The sequence below is a fragment of the Ictidomys tridecemlineatus genome, chromosome 1, assembly GCF_052094955.1.
Source record: "Ictidomys tridecemlineatus isolate mIctTri1 chromosome 1, mIctTri1.hap1, whole genome shotgun sequence".
NCBI classification, from domain to species: domain Eukaryota; kingdom Metazoa; phylum Chordata; class Mammalia; order Rodentia; family Sciuridae; genus Ictidomys; species Ictidomys tridecemlineatus.
Window position 1 is genome coordinate 29,500,117 of NC_135477.1, and position 21,832 is coordinate 29,521,948.

General features: G+C 47.6%; 2 protein-coding genes across 2 annotated transcripts in view; one reads left to right on the forward strand and one right to left on the reverse strand.

The window, feature by feature from the left end:
* Slit1 (slit guidance ligand 1) overlaps positions 1 to 21,832 on the forward strand; it is a 154,927-nt gene that overhangs the window by 117,188 nt on the left and 15,907 nt on the right. The window contains exons 19-27 of the mRNA XM_005335276.3: positions 2,783 to 2,926; positions 3,219 to 3,385; positions 3,834 to 3,966; positions 4,604 to 4,672; positions 6,211 to 6,282; positions 9,355 to 9,426; positions 10,154 to 10,225; positions 19,614 to 19,777; positions 21,655 to 21,779. Coding sequence (XP_005335333.3) covers positions 2,783 to 2,926; positions 3,219 to 3,385; positions 3,834 to 3,966; positions 4,604 to 4,672; positions 6,211 to 6,282; positions 9,355 to 9,426; positions 10,154 to 10,225; positions 19,614 to 19,777; positions 21,655 to 21,779 — 1,018 coding nt within the window. The remainder of the gene's footprint in view (positions 1 to 2,782; positions 2,927 to 3,218; positions 3,386 to 3,833; positions 3,967 to 4,603; positions 4,673 to 6,210; positions 6,283 to 9,354; positions 9,427 to 10,153; positions 10,226 to 19,613; positions 19,778 to 21,654; positions 21,780 to 21,832) is intronic.
* The window catches only part of Lcor (ligand dependent nuclear receptor corepressor), a 181,479-nt gene that overhangs the window by 5,526 nt on the left and 154,121 nt on the right, over positions 1 to 21,832 (reverse strand). Inside the window, exon 5 of the transcript XR_013431236.1 lies at positions 8,850 to 8,996. The gene's annotated coding sequence lies outside the window, so the exon portion shown is untranslated. The remainder of the gene's footprint in view (positions 1 to 8,849; positions 8,997 to 21,832) is intronic.

Consider the following 21,832-nt stretch of genomic DNA (forward strand, 5'->3'; position numbering starts at 1 on the left):
GGACCAAGGCTACAAAATCACAGGAGGGGCAGTGCAGACATAGCAAAGAAGTGCCCATGACCTCACCACTGACCAGAAATGACTGCTGTTAATCATTGTTATTAACAACTGTCCTTCTGGTCTTTTATATACACATATCTACGTGCCTGCACCCACATTCATATGCTCATACGTACATATATGGAAATATAGCTCATCTGTGGAACCATCTCCACAGTCTATATCATAAACATATCAGTTCTTGCCAAAAGTTTACCCCCACCCTCTTCATCATTATTATCACCAGTGTGATAAGAACACCTGATATAAGATCTGCCCTCTTAGCCAACTTCCAAGCATACCCTACAATATCATTTGCTATGGGCACATGCTATTCTGTAATGATGAGGAGCTGTTCATTTTGTGTAATTGAAATACATTTTAATGGAACCCTACAATAAATTTTATCTAATAATCTTTTCCTTTAACATAATATGGGCACCTTTACCTATCATTAAATTTTCTTTTTCTTTTTTTTTGAATTATTTTTTTATTTTTTTTTCTTCATACATTTTTTACTTGGGTTTTTTGCATTATAATTCTTATTACACACATATACCACAATTTTCATGTCTCTGTTTGTATATAAAGTAGGTTGACACTCAATTCGTGTCTTCATACATGTACTTTGGATAATGATGTCCATCATATTCCACCATCCTTTCTAATCCCTTGCCTTCTCCCTTTCCCTCCCTCCCCTCTTCCCTATATAGAATTCATCTATTCATCCTATGTTCTCCCTCCTTACCCCAGTATGAATCACCCTCCTTATATCAGAGAAAACATTTGGCATTTGTTTTTTTGGGATTGGCTAACTTCACTTAGCACTATTTTCTCCAACGCCATCCATTTACCTGTAAATGTCATGATTTTATTCTCTTCTATTGCTGAGTAATATTCCACTGTGTATTTATGCCACATTTATTTTTTATCCATTCATCCACTGAAGGGCACTTAGGTTGGCTCCACAGTTTAGCTATTGTGAATTGTGCTGCTATAAAGGTTGATATGGTGTGTCCCTATAGTATGCTGTTTTTAAGTCCTTTGGGTATAGTCTGAGGAGAGGGATATCTGGGTAAAATGGTGGTTCCAACCCAGATTTCTAAGATATCTCCATACTGCTTTTCATATTGGCTGCACCAATTTGCAGTCCCACAAGCAATGTATGAGTGTGCCTTTTCCCCCTGCATCCTCGCCAACACTTATTGTTATTTGTCTTCATAATAGCTGCCATTCTGACTGGAGTGAGATGAAATCTTAGAGTAGTTTTAATTTGCATTTCTCTGATTGCTAGAGATGATGAGCATTTTTTCATATATTTGTTGATTGATTGTATATCCTCGTCTGAGAAGTGTCTGTTCCGGTCCTTGGCCCATTTGTTGATTGGATTATTATTATTGTTATTTTTTGGTGCTTAGCTTTTTGAGTTCTTTATATATCCTAGAGATTAGTACTCTATCTGATGTGTGAGGGGTAAAGATTTGCTCCCAGGATGTAGTCTCTCTGTTCACCTCACAGATTGTTCCTTTTGCTGAGAAAAAACTTTTTAGTTTGATTCCATCCATTTATTGATTCTTGGTTTTAATTCTTGCACTATAGGAGTCTTATTGAGGAAGTTGGGGCCTAATCCCACATGATGAAGATCAGGGCCTACTTTTTCTTCTATTAGACGCAGATAAATTTTCTTTTACAACATCAATTTGGAAGACTATATATTGTATCATCCCTGGAGATTTAGGCTGTTTCTGACTTCTTTATTTCAAGCAAGGCTGTGATCCATGTCTTCAGCACACCCTTCTGTGCCCACTGTGGTATTAAGGATTCCCTTTGGTGGAGTCCCCAGAGTGGACCAGCCAGCGGCAGGGGAGAGAGGCCTATTGGAGACTGTGTACTCACCACACAACCAGGGAGGTCCCCGGCCATTGTGTGCCGCTGTGTGTGATAGTGGCCTCTCATCCACACTCCCGGCAACCCTGGCATCATCATCATTATTATTATTACTGTGCTTTTGATAATTTCTCAACTTGTCAGGCAGAAATGGAATGTTTCCTAGGTGTCCTTGCTTACTCATAAGGTGAACCTACTCCATGAGCATTACCCAGACCCTTTAGTTTCTCTCCTGACTGGCCTAGTCTGTTCCAGACTTGTTTTCGGCTGTTTTTGTCTGGGCTGGGTTTCAGAGGGTGAACCTAGGCTGTTCCCGGTGCAGATGAGGAGGAAGGGCGTCCAGAAAGCCCTCCGGGTGGGGGTAGGGGTGGCCGTGCAATGGAGCCATGTGAGGGGCCCTTGACCACGGTGGGGGCGAGCTACACCTGACCTCTGAGAAGATGGCCTGGAGCTGGGTGGACGTCGTATCCCAGGTCACGGCAGAGTTTAAACTGTGGGCAATCTGAAGATCACTAAGGAGCGTTAAACTGGAGAGGGACAAGATACTGGCCACTGGGTGGAGCATGGCCTGGAGATGGGGAGGAGCACTGGCCATCCAGGGAGTGAGTGACCGTGGGCTGCAGGGTATGACAGGGTAGAATGGAGGCGCTCAGCCCAGGCACCCTTGAGGCAAGGTCTGGAGGTGGGCACAGTCATGCGGAGCTCTTCCTCGTGTGGCCATGGCCGTGGCCCCCGTTCCTGCTCTGCGGCTCAGAGCCTCTGGAGGAGCCTTGGGACCCACCTGGTGGTGGCCACCGCCGTGTGACCCAGGGGGACTGTGGTGGGCCACAGCCCAGGGTTCTCCCCTCCTCCGCAGGATGCTGAGGAACAACCGCATCAGCTGCATCCACAACGACAGCTTCACGGGCCTGCGCAACGTCCGGCTGCTCTCGCTCTATGACAACCAGATCACCACCATCTCCCCCGGAGCCTTCGACACCCTCCAGGCCCTTTCCACGCTGTAAGTCCCGGCCTCAGGGGACAGGCAGGATGGTGGCTCTGGAAGCAGCCATCTCTGGGGGCGATCTTGGGTGGGACCTCCTGGCTTGCTGGAACATGGCTTCCACCACTTTGGAATTCTGTCTCTCACCCCCAGACTGACCCTCTGGGTAATGGTTGGTTGTGTGGGAAAGAGCCCTGGGTGCGTGGGGCCAGTAAGCGGCAAGTCCTACAGCAGTGGGCGGAAAGGGGCCTTGCTAGGTCAAATGAAACTGGCCAGGTGTCTTGATGGCCCCACGTCCTGCCCCTTCCAGAAACCTCCTGGCCAACCCCTTCAACTGTAACTGCCAGCTGGCCTGGCTGGGCGACTGGCTGCGCAAGAGGAAGATCGTGACAGGGAACCCGCGATGCCAGAACCCAGACTTCCTGCGGCAGATCCCCCTGCAGGACGTGGCCTTCCCCGACTTCAGGTGTGAAGAAGGTAATACCCGGGCCCCATGGGCAGGTGAGAGGGTGAGCGGAGCCCAGCTAACTGGCAGGATGGGTCAGGAAGATAGGGAGTGTCAGGCAGCACTCTCACACACCCCAAGGGAGGGACAGAGGGGAGGGGAGGCTGGCTGATGGGGAGGGACACGGAAATTCCCCCACTTGGAGGTGTCTTTGGTTAGAGGAGGAGTAATTGCTTATAGCAGAAAAATAGGAAAGTACAGTAGAAGAAGTAGATAAACATTACCTATGATCCCATCACTCAGAAAATCAAGTAACATCTTGGTGCATTTTCTTTACGTTAAGTATGTTTAACCCACAGACCCGCCTCCTAGCTGCTCCTGAGACTTATGGGGTCACCCTCTTGAGCTTGGCCCTGATTGCAGGAGCCCTAAAAAGTCCCATCCTTCTTGCTGACCAGGACTTCATCCCTTCCTCCCTAGGCCAAGAGGAGGGGGGCTGCCTGCCCCGCCCGCAGTGCCCCCAGGAGTGCGCCTGCCTGGACACTGTGGTCCGGTGCAGCAACAAACACCTCCGGGCTCTGCCCAAGGGCATCCCCAAGAATGTCACAGAACTGTGAGTAGTTCAGGGCCTCGCGGCCTCCATGTTGATTCGGAGGAATACATTGCCTCTCTTGAGGCAGGAGGAGGTGGTGCCCCAGTGCAGGGATGGGCTGACCGGGAGGAGGGTCAGGGCTTTGCAGAAAGCACCAGTTCCAACGAGACTTGGACCTTTTCTTGGATTCCCTCTCTGAGGTCACCTGATGACACAAGTTTCCAGGTTGAGGGCTTCATCCCATTAAACTAAGCTCTCCTTTAACAGGGGGAGTAACATTACCTTTTCCACTCATGAGTCTTCCCCTCTCATGAAAACTCTTACAAGTGTGATTTTTCTTAACTAGTGACATAATATTCTTCACGAGAACCGGTGATGGTCTAAATGTCAAGTCCCCTTTTGTTGGATATTTAATGGTTTCCATTTTGCTGTCATAAATAGCTCCAAGGTGAACATTCCTTCAGTGAAACCACTGCTTTGCCACTAGCCAATGTAACGGTGACCTGCTCGCTCACCTGCCCTGCACCAACCCTGAGTATGGCAATGTGCCAGTCTTCGTTGATTTGGACTTGGTGTCTGAGCTCCTATGGGGCTGTGGATGTAAATGCAAGCAACAAATGAGAACGGGCAAACTCATGCTTGTGTGTTCTCTCTGTAGCTATTTGGATGGGAACCAGTTCACACTGGTTCCGGGACAGCTGTCTGCCTTCAAGTACCTGCAGCTCGTGTGAGTATTCAGGCTGCTTGAGGATTTCTGCCCTGCCTCAGAGGATATGCAAGCCAATGGCATCTAATTATCTTGGTTCCAGCTTTTCAGGAAGTTCCTTTTGGACAGATCCTGATTCTAAATCCCCTCTTCCCAGGGGAAAACATCTGTACCAGAGCTGTTTGCCACCTAGTGGCCATGGTTGGGAATTACACCCTTCCAGCATGGTTGGGTCAGACCTGCCGCCTCTGTCCACAACTACCCCATTCTCCTCAAGGGGGATCATCATTGTTAATGTGGCAAATCCGTGCAAGGATCAGAGCTAGGACAGAAGTAGAGGGTGATGGGAAACCTCTTTGTCCAACCCAGAACCCTAAACCAAATAAGAAACTGGGAGCTACAAATTTATAACTAAGTTCCTCTTAGACTAACATCTGCTTTTGTTATGTCCACTTTCTACCCTTTCCACCCCATGGAAACATACAAAATAATAAACCCCAGGATAATAAGGTCGATTCATTTAGTCTTCCAGCCTACTAAGTACCTTACTGCTATTGTCTGTATCTGCTCATTGGCCAGATTCTGCCTCAAAGAAGACCAGAGACCATTCTATTTAGTGTGCCTGCAGCATTGCTGCAGGAAGTGTGGCCCAGGGACCTGTGTCAGTCTGAGAACGGTTGTGACAGATCTGTACTTAGATAAGGAGCCCGTCCCAGAGTGCAAATTGACATCTTCCTTCCTTCCTTGAGAAACTCTTGCTATGCAAACAACATTTGCTAAACTAAATTGTGTGTTTAGATCACATTTTGGCACACGTTTTCTGGCTGTGGACTGGTAACAATAGGTTCAAAGACTGGCTAATTCCATTCTATAGAATCTTGTATCTCCAAATACCTGTCTTTACTTAATGACCTCAAGAGTGTGTTTTGAGCCATCCAGTGGGGGTGGAGGTGGAAGAGCATGGTTGGTGGCTGGTGACTGGTGACAGAGAAAGAGAAAATACTGCAAGTCCCCAGGCTTTCTGTGGACTACTCTGATGAAGTTCCAACTGTGGCTAGGATACCCTTGAAGAGGCCAGGAGGGGACAGAGTGATACTGTCAGTGTGCCAGCTGCTGCAGGGTCACCCAGGTTTAGACAGGGCTCTGCCTGTGCCCAGCTAGGTGGTCCCGGGTGAATTCATCACTCTGAGACTCCTGGTCTCCATCTGTAAAGTGGGGTTACTCTCTCCCTTGCAGAACTGACAGGGGGGGCTTGTGCACTAGCACAAACCAGAGAGAAAGAGAGGACCACTGGCAGGGGGGAGGGGGAGGGAGCAGTGCCCTCCCCAGGAGCATTTCTGTGGTGGAAAGGGGAGGGGCAAAGAAGGAAAGGTAGCAGAGAGGGACACCAGAGAATTCAACAGCTGTGAGCCCAGTGCACCTGCCTCTCCTCCCTTGCCCCACCAGAGCAGTGGAGCTGTGGTCCTCCTGCATGGGGAAGGGCCAGAGCAGGTGGGGGAGGGCCCTGACCTGGGATTAAGTTCTCTCTTTGCAAATGATGATGCTCTTGCTTTTTCCAGGGACCTGAGTAATAACAAGATCAGTACCTTAAGCAATTCCTCCTTCACCAACATGAGCCAGCTGACCACTCTGTGAGTCCCAGCAGGGCCTGGGTGGGGGCATAGGGGGCTTGGCTTCAGCCTTATTATCCTGGGCATTGCTCCCTGGTTACTCACAGGACCCTGTGCAGACTCCCTCCCTTGCAGAGAGACTTTTTAAAAACATCTCTCATTGTGTCTCCTCAGCCTTTTGTCTAAGATCAAGTGTAAATATATCTTTCTTTGTGAAATACAACACATATAGAAGAGTGAAAAAATATAAATGGCACCGTTTAACAAATAATCATCAAGCTAGCACATGTGTAGACACCTAAGTCAGAAACAGAACCATGTTAGCACTTCAAAGCCCCGTCCCTACCTGTCATTACTGCTCCCTCCGTCCACTCCACCCGACATAGCCCCCGTCCTGACCTGATGATGATAACTTATTGATTTTCTCTGTAATATTGTCATCTACATATGAATTTCTAAACCTCACCATTTAATTCTACTACATTAAAACATACAGAGCATTTTTTTTAATCTAAGCCAAATAGAAGCCCTTTTGCTGGACATTATTATGTCTGTGAGACCCATCCTGTTGTGTGTAGCTGTGGTCTAGTCATTTTCAGTGCTGTTACTTTTTTCATTGCCGTACTTCCCTCATTCACTCTATTATCAATGGGTATTGGATCATTTCCAACTTGGCCTATTGTCAGCAGAGACTCTCTGAACATTTTTATGCACCTATCCTAAGAAATTTCATGTGATCTCTAATTGTATTCCAAGTAATTTATCAAAAGGTATTAAGAGGCATCCCTTTTATTTTCTTGGTGCTTAAGAGTGCATCTCTTTTGGGGCTGGGATTGTGGCTCAGCGGTAGAGCGCTTGCTTAGCATGTGTGGAATGCTGGGTTCAGTCCTTAGCACCATATAAATAAAAGTATTGTGTCCAACTACAACTAAAACAAATTTTTTTTTTTTAAAAGAGTGCATCTCATTTGCTTTCCCAGCACCTCATGTTCCTTGTGATGCACCACAAACATAGGGATTTTCCCAGGCTGCTGTCTAGGTCAAATGGTAGAGCCAGTTTCCGGAAAGGGAAGGGGGTCCGGACCTAGCCAGTCTCTAGAGGAGAAGGTGGGCTGAGGCCAGCAAGACCTGATCGGGTTCCTCACCTGCACTTACCTGCCCCAGGACCTGCTAGTCAGCTGGTCCCCACTCCCCGGGCTTCCTGACACCTTGGCAATTTGCTCCTTCTTGGGGAGATTTAGCCTTGAAAGGGCCCTTTGTGAGCCTGTGTGTGTGGAAGCCACCTCTCTCTAGGGCTGTGTTCCCAAGCTATAGATCCTGCCCTCCAGGGACATTTGGCAATGTCTGGAAACGTGTGTAGTTGTCACAACTTGGAGGGAGGGTGGTGCTGACATCTAGTGGGCATCGGCCGGGGAGGCTGCCAAACACCCCTCAGTGCACAGGATGGTCCCCAAGACCAAGAACTGTCAATATGGCGAGGCAGACAAGTCCTGGTCTGAGTGACCCTGCCAGCCACAAGGAGGGCAGACCCTTTCCTGTGATATGTCTTTTTTTTTTTTTTTTTTGGAGGAGGGGGGCAGGTACTGGGGATTGAACTCAGGGGTGCTCGACCACTGAGCCACACCCCAGCCCTATTTTGTATTTTATTTAGAGACAGGGGCTGACTGAGTTGCTTAGCGCCTTGCTGTTGCTGAGGTTGGTTTTGAACTTGCGATCTTCCTGCCTCAGCGTCTCCAGCCACTGGAATTACAGGTGTGAGTCACCACGCCTGGCCTTTCCTGTAATATGGACAGCTCATTTATCTTACTATTTTTTTTGGGGGGGGTTTGCTTCTAGCATAAGGAAGATCTTTGGTCATCCGTTTAATATCTTACTATTTTTAAAAAGAGCTTCTATAATCCTGGAGACTCGGGAGGCTGACGTGGGAGAATCACAAGTTCAAGCCAGTCTGGGCATCTTAGTGAGACCCTCAGCAACTTAGCAAGATCCTATCTCAATATAAAAAAAATAAGGGGCTGGGGATGTGGCTCAAGCGGTAGCGCGCTTGCCTGGCATGCGTGCGGCCCGGGTTCGATCCTCAGCAGCACCACATACCAACAAAGATGTTGTGTCCGCCGAGAACTAAGAAAAAATAAATAAATGTTAAAATTCTCTCTCTCTCTCTCTCTGTCCCCCCTCTCTCTCACTCTCTTTAAAAAAAAAAAAAATATAAAAAAAATAAAATGGGCTGGGGATGTGGTTCAGTGGTAGAGTGCCCCTGGGTCCAAAAAAAGAAAAAGTAATTTTACTAAAGTATAATTAACATACAACAAACTGCCTGCATTAAAGTGTAGAACTTGATAAATTTTGACATATGCACACACCCAGGAAACTAACCACAATAAAAAGTGGACCCCTGATGTCCCTTTGCACTTCTCCCAACCCCCAGCCCCATGCGATAAGTCATCTGTTTTCTGTCATTATAATTAGTTTGCATTTTTAAAAAGTTTTATGTAACCATTTACAAAACAAGCTCTTTTTGGCTTGGCTTTTGTGGCTTAGCCTAATGATCCTGAGATTCATGCACGCCGGCGGTCCCTTCCTTCTCACCGCTCAGCAGTATTCCCGGGCATGAATGTGCCCAGTCTGTTCCTCCATTCATCAGTGGGTGGACGCAGGGGGGTGTCCAGGGTGGGGCTGTTGCAGGTATCATCTCCCTTCTTCATCTGCTTGTCTTCCTTGAATGGAGTCATTTCTCTGAAAGCATTTTGAGAGGTGGTTTAATGTGTGGACTGTGGAAACTGAGAATCTTTTTTTTAATATATATTTTTTTAGTTGTAGGTGGACACAATACCTTTACTTTATTTTTATGTGGTGCTGAGGATCGAATCCAGGGCCTCACGTGTGCTAGGCAAGCGCTCTACCTCTGAGCCACAACCCCAGCCCCCCTGAAACTGAGAATTTTAATGAAAATCCTTCCCAATAACTTAATAGCATGGCCTTGAGGAAGTTCTTTTCACTACCTGGAGCCTCGGTTTCCTCATCCATGAGATGAGAATAGAAATGGTACCTTCCTCTCAGTCATCGAGTGTCCCTCCCTCCCTCCCTCCCACAGGATCCTCAGCTACAATGCCCTCCAGTGCATCCCTCCTCTGGCCTTCCAGGGGCTCCGCTCCCTGCGCCTGCTGTAAGTCCCCTCAGAGTTCATTCCTCCAGGAATCCACCTCCCCTGGGGCCCTGCCACCACCTGGTGGGCAGCAATGTCCCTGTGTCTGGGGCCCGGGCAGGACGAATGCTGTGTTCAGAGTTGGGAGTCCATGACACCTGCGTGCAAGCCCCTACAGAAGCCAAGTCATGAATGGGAAAGGATGTGAGAAAGGGGGTTGCTGTCACCCCCCAAGATGAATCTGGGGTGTGTGTGTGGGAAGGGGTGTCCCAGGATAGGGTAGCCCTTTATTGCATCTGAACAGCCTCCGATTCAGATTGAAAATGTTTGGCTTGCCAGAGATCTGGGCACCTTTTCCACAAGTTCCTACTTAAGGTTTTGCCCTGTGACCAAAGCCTTCTGTTATGTGAAAGCCGCTGCCGGCCCCACCGGGGAGCAAGGTGACATTCTTCCAACCCTGACCTAGGGCTGGCCATATGAACTTCTCTATCAACCTCTCCAGCTAAGAGAGGGAGGGCTTGCAGGCGCACCAGTCCAATCGGCGATGCAGACTTGCTGCTGGAATTATCTTTGATGACGAAAAGAGTCCTCCCAAAGGATTGAGGGACAGGGGGGTCCACCGGGACTATTCAGGGCTCCCTCCTCCTTCACTGCTTGTCCCTTCTCAGAAGAGGACTGGGACTGCTCCTCCACTGGGGCTCCTGTCCCTGTCTCTGGACCAGGCCCCAGCAGCTTCTTCTCTCCTCAGGTCCCTCCACGGCAATGATGTTTCCACCCTCCCAGAGGGCATCTTTGCAGACGTGACCTCCCTGTCTCATCTGTGAGTAGCAAAAGCCCCATTCTTGGGCTTCATTGGGTTTTAACAAAACTTGGGTTCTGAGGGAGACCCCAGCTTCTCGGATGGCCACCATGTCCCTGGGCAGCCTCAGCACCTCAGGCACTCAGTGGTGCACCGGTCACAGCACTGGTCAGAACAGTTCTTCACAAGCCAGGGCCAAGGTAGAGCTGGCCATTTTCCGATTGCTAAAGACTTCACTTGGGTCAGCTGCTGCGACCCTCACACTAGTCCTACACACAGGTTCTGTTCCCCTGCACGTAAGGAAGCAGGCCCAGAGAGAGTGAGAAGCTAGCTTGCCCAAAGTTGTGTGGCTGGTGGGTGGTCAGGGTTCTGAGCCCAGTGCCCATGCTCTTAACTTCACACCATGGAAGATGAGTTCCAGACATTTCCTACCTCCCAAAGTGACATAATGGACATTGAATTGCTTCCCAAACCACTTAGCTGGCCGTGCCCTGAGGATTCTTTAAAAGCAGTAGTAAAATGGAGAAAGGGGACCCTGGGGAAGGGGGAGGGGAGGAGGAAAGAAGGCGCTGGGCAATTAAATTGACCCAATTCATCTGTGTGTGTACAGATATGCCACAAAGAGCGGACTATTATGAGCAATTATAGGGCACCACCAAATAAATTAAATAAATAAGGAGAGAGAGAGAGAGAGGTAGGCTTGACTGCTCTAAGAGCTAAACACAGAACCACCTACGACCCCGGCAGGCCCACTCCCAGGTACGAACTCAAAAGAGCCAAAATCAGGATTTCGAACAAATGCTTCTAGCCAATGGCCGGAGCCCATTACAACACTGTTCACAGTAGAGCAAAGTGGAAACACCCAAGTCCATCCACAGAGGAAGAGAGAAGCAGGACGTGGCAGAGACGTCCAACAAGGAGAATCCCCCAAAACTAATAAGTTCTGATATGGCCACAGTGTGGGTGAACCCGAGAGACGCACCACCGAAATGAGCCAGACCCCAGGGACAAGTATAGATTATTCTACGGAGTGAGCTTCTCAGAACAGTCACATTCCTAGAGGCAGAAAGGAAAATGGTGGGGCCAGGGTGGGGGCCAGGCTGGGTGCTGGTGTTTAATGAGCTCAACGTTCTGTTTAAGGTGAGGAAAATGTTTTGGAAATGGACGGTGGTGACTGTTGTTCAACACTCTGAATGGAATCCACATTCCTAACTGTACATTCAAAATGGTTGAAATACATATATGTGATATGTATTTTAGCACATAAAAAGTGGAGAAGTAAAAAAGCGCTGTGCTGGGGCAGGGCCACACCCTCTGGAGGCTGGGATGGATCTGAGCAGACGTCTTTCCTGGCATTCCTTGGTGCCACTGGCTGGGGAGTATATATGGACCGTGGCTGGCACCATGGTTGGCAGACCTTTTGGCTCTCCACCCACACCCAGGGCCCGGGTGGGCAGGCATTCCTGATAAGAAGGGCTCTTAGGGTCACCAACGTCTCTCTAGAAGTTCATTCATTCAACCATCTAACTAGATTTCCCCATTCTTGGACTTACCTTTCCCAGATTTTAATCTCTGAAACCAGAGTGTGTCTTGCCAGGCTCAGTGGCACATACCTGTAGTCCTACCTAGCTACTCAGGAGGCTGAGGCAGGAGGATCCCAAGTTTGACACCAGCCTCAGCAACTTAGCAAAATAAAAAATTAAAGGGACTGGAGCTATAGCTCAGTGGCAGAGCACTTGCCTGGCACGTGTGAGGCACTGGGTTCGATCCTCAGCACCACATAAAAATAAACAAATAAAATAAAGACTTTGTGTCCATCTACAACTAAAAAAGTATAGTAAATAAATAAATAGGTCTGGGGGTGTAGCTCTCAGTAGCAGAGTGTCCCTGGGTTCAATCCCCAGTAACAATGACAATAAAAAAAATCATAAAAATAATGAATACATAAATAAAATCAGAGGGTATCTTAAAGTTATGTGTATATTTAATACGGTAATGTTTCCCAACCCCTCCCAAGGCATGTTACATATGCAATGTATCTGATAATCTTAGACTTGAAGAAATAAAATAGGTGTCACTCTTTGAAAATCTGCTTGAGTCAAATACTATATTAAGTGCTCTACTGTGGTGTCTTGTTTACTCCATGACCAAAATGAGAAACAGGTTTTGTATTATGTGCCAGCTTTGTGTGATTGGCTGGAACCGCCCTGAGCATTGCACTAAAAATTCCAGGGCTGGTCTGAACTCAGGGGGAAGAGTGCAGTGATTGATTAATGATGTCTACCATGGAAATGGGACGGGTAAGGGGCCTTGTCCAGGGTGACAGGATCTATTATTTCCATTTTACGGTGGTAGGTTCTGAAAAGTTAAACAGCTGTTCCAGGTCCTAAAGCTAGAAAATGACAGACAGGATTGGAACTTAGGTGTGTCTGATTCCAAAGCTCACTATTTTTTTATTGCCTCAATAAATATATTCTGGGAAAACAGAGTGAGTCAAGTGCTGAAGAATTTACTAACAAATTTCTGCCCTCTGTGATCATCTAGATATTATAAAGGAGTCTGAAGGAAGAAATGACTAAGGGGAAGTCTGAGAAGCTTCACAGAGGAGGTGCCATTTATGTTGTCATTGAAAAGGTATCAGGAGTGTGGTGGCTTTTCTGTTGCTGTGACAAAACACCTGAGAAGATCAACTTAAAGGAAGAAAGATATATTTTGGCTTATAGTTTCAGATATTTCAGTCCATGGTCACTTGGCTTCCTCACTTTGGGTCTTTGGTGAGGCAGAACATCATGGCAGGGAGCACATGGTGGAGCACAGTTGCTCCCCTCATGGCAGCCAGGAAGCAAGGAGAAAGAGGAGGAATGGAGTGCTGGTACCCCCCCTCAAAGTTGCACTCACAGTGGTCACTTCCTCCAACAAGGCCCCACCTCCTGAAGTTTTTACCACCTCCCAATAGCACCAGCAGCTGGGGACCAAGCCTACAATGCACCAGCCTTTGGGAACATTCCAGATCCAAACTATAGCAGGAGTTTACCATTTGGAGAAGACTAGAAGGGCATCCAGGAAGAAGGATCAAGTGAAAAGGCTTCAGAAAGCAGATGGCGTTTGCAGGGATGTTCCTGTGCAGCATAGAAGAAAGGGTTTGGGTTGGGGAAGAATGTAGGATGGGAAGAACTGAGTTTGGGAAGGGACATTGGAATTCTGTTGTGAAGGGCCTTTTGCACCATGCTAAGGAGTTTAGATTTCATCTTATAGATAGGATGGAATTGTGAGAGAATGAAGTCCGTGGTGACATAGAGGCTGCAGAGGATGGGAAGAGGCAGGACTGAGGCGGGTTAGAGATGCTGGCTGTGGACACAAGCCAGGAAGGGGCAGTGTTGTTTGTTGTTCCTGAGGACTTGAATTCACGAGGGCTTGTTTCCCATCCGTGATTGGTAATTTTTGAATGTGAGCTTATTTTTGGTTGACATTGATCTTTAGAAATTTCTCAGGACCTACATGGGAGACGCTGGTCTCCAGAGAGGAGTCTGTACTGGAGACGAGGAGCTGCTGCTGCTCTGGGATAGCTCAGCCTCCTTTGCATACTCATGAGCTGTGTGACGCGGCTTCTGCCACTGCTTCAGCCTCCCCCTTGCTAGGCCAGACCCTCAAGGATCCAGTCCACCTCTCCCACCTTTGGCTTCCCTCTTAATGTAATTCTTCTGCTTGGTGTTTAAATTTGTAGTTGGTTACTTTTCCTCTTTCTTCATGAGACGTGAATAGCTCCCAAGTACTTTCTAATGTTGTCTCCAACTTTGATTTCTAAATGGGAAATGAACAAACAACACATGTTCTGAACTAACAAAAAAACCTGAAGCTGGAAAAAACTGAGTCTGAACCTTGTTCCTGCCTCCTGAAAGTGCTAACCTTCTAAGAAGCGCTCTCTTCCCCATGTGATGCTTACCAGCCCTCTCCTCTGCACTGGTCGCAGAGGAGCAGGGTGTGGAGCAAAGGTGCAGTAAAGCACTGGTTCATCACATTTAAACCCCACGAACTAGAAATCTGGTCTATGGAGTTGGGTACTTACAACAACTTGCAGTAGGATTCTTGACAGTTTGTTCTCTTTAGACACCTCTCTCTCTCTCTCTCTCTCTCTCTCTCTCTCTCTCCCTCTCTCACCAGGGATTGAACTCAGGTGCACTCGACCACTGAGCCACATCCCCAGCCCTATTTTGTATTTTATTTAGAGACAGGGTCTCACTGAGTTGCTTAGTGCCTCACTGTTGCTGAGGCTGGTTTTGAACTCGCCATCTTCCTGCCTCAGCATTCCAGCATTCCAAGCCGCTTTTCTCTCATCATTACAAACACTATTCCCAAGGCCCTTTGTGATTCAAACATACCACAATGAGTGCGAGTGCTCCTCCGCTGTCCTGGGTTTCCGTCTCCTGCACATCTCATGGCTGCTGTCTACTTTTATCTTTACTTTGAAGTTAGCTCATTTTTCATCCATTTTCTATTTGTCCACCTGTGTTAATCATCTTTCTGTGACCATCACAAAAATAACTAAAATAATCATCTTAAAAAGAGGGAAGGTTTATTTTGGTCTGTGGTTTCGGAGGTTTCTGTCCATGGTCAGTTGGCCATATTGCTTTTGTGCCTGTAGTGAGGCAGCACATGGTAGTGGGAGACTGTGGCAGAGGAAGAAGCTCACCTTATGGCATCTAGGAAGCAAAGAGAGAGGAAGTAGAGAGGCCAAGGTTCTAATATCCCCCGAGGGACATGCCCCCAGTGACCTAACTTCCTTTATTAGGCCTCACCTCCTAAATGTACCACCACCTCCCAGTAGTGCCAAGGGCTGGGACCAGGCCTTCAGTACCTGGGCCCCTGGGCAATGCCAGTTCTATGCTAAGTTTCCCTGTTGTCATTGTTCATCACTATAATCCTGCATTTTGCAGGCTCTAATCTGTTACAGACAAGAAAGCTAGAATTCTAAATTCATTAAGAACTGGGTGTGAGGCTAGGGATGTGGCTCAAGTGGTAGCGCGCTCGCCTGGCATGCGTGCAGCCCAGGTTCGATCCTCAGCACCACATACCAACAAAGATGTTGTGTCCGCCGAGAACTAAAAAAAATAAATATTAAAAATTCTCTCTCTCTCTCTCTCTCTCTCTCTCTCTCTCTCTCTCTCTCTCTCTCTCTCTCTCACTCTCTCTTTAAAAAAAAAAAAGAACTAGGTGTGAAAATCAATATGGAATGACTAAGTAAGCTATGGCATGCCCATACGACAGAACAGCAAGGAATTCATAATCATGATAATCGTCACACTAGAATTTATTATTTGATGCAGTGAGGAATAAATGATTCAGTGTTCAAATATGTACACAGGAGTTGGAAGTATCCAGCCCTGCTGGGACTTAGTGGCTCCAGTCTTCAAGGGACTGCTTCTGTACTCTCCAGTCCAGAAAAAGGAGACTGTGCTACACACAAATAAATTGCCTAAGAGTAGGATGGGCAGAGAAGGTGTGGCTTGGGTGGAGGAGACTTTAAAGTTGCTTGCTAGCCCAGGCCAGGAGAAAGCCACTTCAGGCCAGGGACGTTAATAGAGACTGGGTAGAATCTTGACACGAATAGCTGCTATTTCAGCTATGTCCAGGCTATCCCAGAGATCAACAGCACAGGTTATTTATACTTTTGCTGGGCTGAGTACCTGAAGCCACAGTCCTTTTGGACTGACAAGTGTCCTGGCTGCTGGGCCCACAGCTCTGTCTCCATTAGGCCTGTGTCTCTCCACACCCCACTGAGTTCATAACAATTTTCTTTTATGATTAACAAGTATAAATTGTTCTTCACTGTAATTTTCATTGGGAAAAAAAAAAAAACAGTTCCCAGCTGAAAGTGAATGAGGAGATGGTAAAATGGTCCTTAGCTACAGAGATCCAGCTGTGGATAATTAAAACTTGAATTGTTGAATCCAGGTGTGGCTCAGAATCTGCTCAATACAGAAACAAGAAAGACCATTTAGGTATCAAGCCAGGATCAATGCCTTTTTTTTTTAGTTGTAGATGGACACAATAACTTTATTTTGTTCATTTATTTTTTATGTGGTGCTGAGGATGCAACCCAGTACCTTGTACATGCAAGGCATGCACTCTACCGCTGAGCCATAACCCCAGCCCAGGATCAATGCTTTTGAATAGGTTTTCTATGGCTCTGGTCCCATATTTTGTATTATTAAGAGTGGGGGAAGGACGCTTATATTTGAGATCCAGCTTTGCTACTACTTATGGGCAAACACCTGTACCCATCTGGGAATTTGTGAAGATCCTAGAAGACATCAAGGGCCCCCACATTCACAATGGCCTCAGACTCAATCTTCTTGACATTTTATCCAGTGAACTACAAGACTGAAAGAAACAGCCATTCCTAATAAATTTTTAACTCCTGTCTCATTACAGGACTATGCTTCTTGTAATGCACTACCAATTCTGTATTTCTGTCTTTTGAATTGTGTTATATTATACTTTTATTAATATAAAATTTTTCTAATGCATTTATTTAAAATATACCACAAGGTATGTATTCCTGTTATTTTTAGAAGCCATTTTTTAAAGAAATAATCTCCCTTTATTAAATAATATGATTATGTAAACTTCAACTTCTTTTTTTTCTCTCTTAGTATGTGAGGGAAACAGTATACCAATATTTTGTTCTGAGGATTTTTCTTATTGGTCCTTCTGAGTTATACATGATAGTAAAATCTCTTTTGATAAAATTATAAAAATTATAAAATCATCTTTCTAATTAGGTAAAAGCTTTTTTTTTTTTTTTTTAACATGCTGTATAGCTTCAAAAATTCAGTGTCTAAGCTGGGTGCAGTGGCACACCCCTGTAATCCCAGTAGTTCAGGAAGCTGAGGCAGGAGGATCGTGAGTTCAAAGCCAGTCTCGGTAACTTAGTGGGGCCTTAAGCAACTCAGTGAGACCCTGTCTCTAATAAAATATTTTTAAAAAGGGGGGCTGAGGATGTGGCTCAGTGGTTAAGCACTGGATTCAATCCCTGGTACCAAAAAACAAAAACAAAACTCAGTGTCTGACCTCCCTCCCTATCGGAGAGGCCCTGTTACTGCTCAGTGGAAAGAGGATGGTGTCTCTCCTGTCCCATTAGTCAGGATGGATGCTGTCAGCACATAAGGATAGAAAGAATTGAACATGTGTCTAGGTCGACCCTGCCTTTTTTTCCAGGCTGCGCGATTCCCTCAGCACCCATTTTAGGTTATATGTGCTTGTCTTTCCTTTCCTGTTCGGTCACAGGCTCTTTATTGAATCATAAAGTGAGCCCTGGAGATGTTGAATGAGCTGCTCAAGGTCACCCGGGCAGGGAGCAACTGTTGTGGGGCTGGAGTCCAGGGCTGGTTCAGCCTGTTTTATAAAATTGCACATCACCTGCTGTGCTATTTTGGGGAATTCCTGTTCAGAGCCACTGCCATTTGTGTCAGATTGTGCACATCTTAGGGGGAGTCCACTTCCTCTGTGTTGCCCAGAAACAGGGGAAACAGCAGTGCATCCATTGGGGACTTAATGAATTGCCGGTTGCCATGGACAACAGACAACCTTATATTTTCAAAGTAACATGGGTGCTGATGAACTTCAGGCACAAGGCCCTAATTTTAGTATTTGCTGAATCAAAGAACTCGGGCCTCTTCTTTTCCCCACACCCATATCTTGTCCATGTCTGTCTCTCGTGTGGCTTAGGGCAAAGATTCTGAGCTGGCTCACTGGATTGGTAGAAATGTTAAGAAGTGGCAGTATACAGTGGCAGTATACAGCATGCTAGGGAGTGCACAGGCCCGGCCTTAGCTGGGTGGCCAGAATAAGTGGATTAGACCAGAATAAGTGGATTAGACCATTAGCTCATTAGACCACGGGGTAGCCATTCTCTGGGATAGTAGGAAGCAGTTTGACAAAATGAGGTGGCTCTGTATACGCAGACCTGGAAGATTTCCAAGGTGTGCTGTTCAGCAACAGCTCGGAAGAGAGCGCGTGGGGGGGAACCACGTGCTTCAGGGTGGGAAAGGACTGGGGGGCTGCACACACGTGGTGACTGTGAGTCCCTCTGTGGAGGGCAGGGACAGCAGGGGATGGGCTTTTCTGGGTAATGTGGATGTAACAGTTTATTTAATTGCTCACTCGCTGATGAGCAGTGGTTTCTGTCCATTTTCTGCTGCTTTAAAAGAATACCACCCACTGGGAAACTCCAAACAACAGAAGTTGATTTGGCTCATGGTTTTGTAGGCTGGGAAGTCAGAGAGCGTATGTGTCATGACGTGGTGGAAGCATAAGTGAGCGCCCATGAAGCAGAGAGGAAATAAGCCCAAACTGGTCCCTTCCATCAGGACCCCATGCCTGCCCCAGGAGAGTGAGCACAGAGCCTTCCCGTCTGTATCACCTCTTAAAGGGCCACAATTGCACTGTCATTTCAATGACAATGCTGTCACACAGATGTCTTTGCGTGTGCGTGTGCGTGTGCGTGTGCATGTGTGTGTGTGTGTGTGTGTGTGTGTGTGTGTGTGTGTGTGTGTGTGTGAAACAGAGTTGGGAGAAAAGCAACCACCTTGGTAATTTGATAAATCACAAATTTCTCCTCCTGGAAACATAGGAATATTTTTTTTGCACGCCCATCATTAACATAGGAATATTTTTTTTGACATAAATTGAAGTTAATTTTACATAACATAAAATTAACCTTTTAAATGTGTACAGTTCAGTGGCACTGAATCCATTCACAGTGTTCTATGGGGAAAGACTTTTGCTTTGTCTGCAATATTTCAAAGGGGCTCACGATGAGATGCATCCATGTGTTTTTTGTTTAATGAAAATTGAAAAGAAAAATAAAAGAGTATGGGCTTCCGAGGCAGAGAGCTCTGGGTCTGGATCCAGGGGCCACTCTTCACTAGTCATGTGACCTCAGGGAAATTACTAACTCCATGCAAGGCTCAGTTCCCACAGCTTGAAGAAAACTTGCAGGTGGGGTTAATGAGAAGATTCTATGCTTTTTTTCTATAAGAAAAGCAGCTGTCTCATCACAACAATGAATGTTGGTTGCTTTCTCCCCTGTGGACCACAGGAGGCAAAGCATTCATAGACTCTGGTCCCAGCAGCCCCTTTCTCTGTGAGATCTTGGGCATGTTCCTCAACCTCTCAGAGCCCCAGTTTCTGCACAAGTCAAATGAGGATCATAGAGGGTGGTGAAGACTGAGATGATGCATACAAAGAACTTAAAATGGTACCAGCTATACACTCAATGCTCGTAAATTAGGGGCTGCTAGAATTTGGTTTTGCCAGCTCTTGGCACTGTGTTTGGGACCTTAGGGGCTCACTGGGTGAAAGACCCCCTGAAGCTGTAATGGCTTCTTCTCTCTGATCTTTCTCCCAGGGCCATTGGAGCCAACCCCCTGTACTGTGACTGCCACCTCCGTTGGCTGTCCAGCTGGGTGAAGACTGGCTACAAAGAACCAGGCATTGCCCGCTGCGCTGGGCCCTCAGACATGGAGGGCAAGCTGCTGCTCACCACGCCTGCCAAGAAGTTTGAATGCCAAGGTGAGCCCCGGAGCATGAGAGAAGGGTGGTGGGTGCTATTACAACCCCTCCTCCTGCTGCCAGGGACCACAAGATTCGCCCAGTGTGGGGAGGCTTCCAGACACTCCTGTGTCCTTGTGGTGACCGCTGGGTGGGGTTCTGGTGACAGGAAAGAGGCACCTGCTGTTTGTTAGGATGGCTACCTTCCAGTCCTGACAGACAAGGAACAAGGCCACCAGGGCTTTAATCCTTTCGGTGTTTATGTAAGGAAGATAAAAATAGCAGTGTTTCTGGAAGCGCCCAGCCTCAGCAGGGCCAGCGCTTGGCCTTCTTGTCTAGAAACTGCGCTTGCCAATTAGCTTAAACCTTGGTCCCCGTGGAGCCCTGGACCAGCTGCGGCTCTCTTGACATTTGCAGAAAACAGCCTGAGCGTGACTGGCGGCTCCTTCTGGCTTGGCTCTGGGGCCGCTCACCTCGCGCCCCTGTAAATACTTGCTCAGGGATTGATTGACTGACTGGCCGATGGCGGAGCCCCCGAGGCCCTGCCCGGCATAGACAGGTGGCTGAGCCGCTGTTCCAGACCTAGCTTTGTGCGGAGGGGGCCAGTGGGGGAGGGCCCCAGGGATTTGGGGGCACGGCCCTTGCTCTCAGAGGCCACGATCGGAAATGAAACTGACAGCCGTAGGTTAATGAGGAGGCCACGGACCACCCTGGGTGTAGGAGGCTGTCACAGCAGCAACAGTTCAGAGGGGCCGTCTCTGTGGCATGGCTCTTGGGAGCCAGCCAGTTACACTACATGTGCTCAGTATTTATTGAATGGAGTGGGGTTGGCACTGTTTTTAACTTTTTTAAAAAAATTTTTTTTTAGTTGTAGATGGACACAATCCCTTATTTTATTTATTTATTTTTATGTGGCACTGAGGATGGAACCCAGTGCCTCCCACGTGCTAGGCAAGTGCTCTACCACTGAGCCACAGCCACAGCCCTGTTTTTTTAACTTTTTATTGAACTACCACCTGCATACAGAAAAGTCCACCGATCGTGATTTGAAGAGCCTATGACTCTTCACTAACTTACCTGCCCAGGTGGCTGGCACCCAGGTCAGGGAACAAACCCCAACTGTGCTGCGGAAGTCCCCCTGGTGTCCCCTCAGCTTATGAAAAGGATTTTTCTGTTGGTGCTCCTGGCTCTTCAGCAGAACCAGTACTCCACCCCTTCCAGAAGAAGCCTTATGGGCTAACCTGAGTTAATTGGCCTGGTTCTCCTGTTTATTCTATTGGGATCCTAATGCCCGTCATAGGTGACACCCAGGTAGCACAGCGCCTGGCTTCTCCACCCACTTCTACAGCCAGTGAGACCTGAAGGGGCTAGAGAGGGGCCTGCTGTAGTCAGGGAGGTGACAGGAAGGGTCTTTCCTGCTTTAGGCTTGGAGAAGAACAACTTAAAGGCATATGGACCCTGATGTGGCCTCCCCACAGAGCCAAGCTCAGGCGCCATGCTCGCTCTCGGCTGAGGTGGCCACCTTTCATCAACCTGGTCAGGAGGCAGCAGGCGTGAGGGTGTGAGGGGGCAGAGGGAATGTCAGCTGACTTCAGGAATAATGACCATGCCACTCACACACTGATGACCTGGCCCTAACTGTCATGCGTGTGGCTCATGTAGTCCTTCCAACCCAGTACTGACCCATGTTACAAAGGAGGGTCCACAGGCTGGACAAGTGGACGGTGCAGGGAGCAGGTATGATCCTGAGAAAACACAGTGAGGGGCAAGAGTCTCCTTGGGGAGAAGACGTCCCACCATTCAACAAAGTTGGGCTTCTCAGGGCTTGGGGTCTCCGGGCCCAGCCCTGTGCTGCTCCTTCCACTCTCTATGCTTATATCCTCCTAAATCCTCCACAGGTCCTCCTACTCTAGCTGTCCAAGCCAAGTGTGATCCCTGCTTGTCCAGTCCATGCCAGAACCAGGGCACCTGCCACAATGATCCCCTGGAGGTGTACAGGTGTGCCTGCCCTGGTGGCTATAAGGTGAGTGGACGAAGCTGGGAGGACGTACACTGTGGGGCACAGACAGGCAAGGT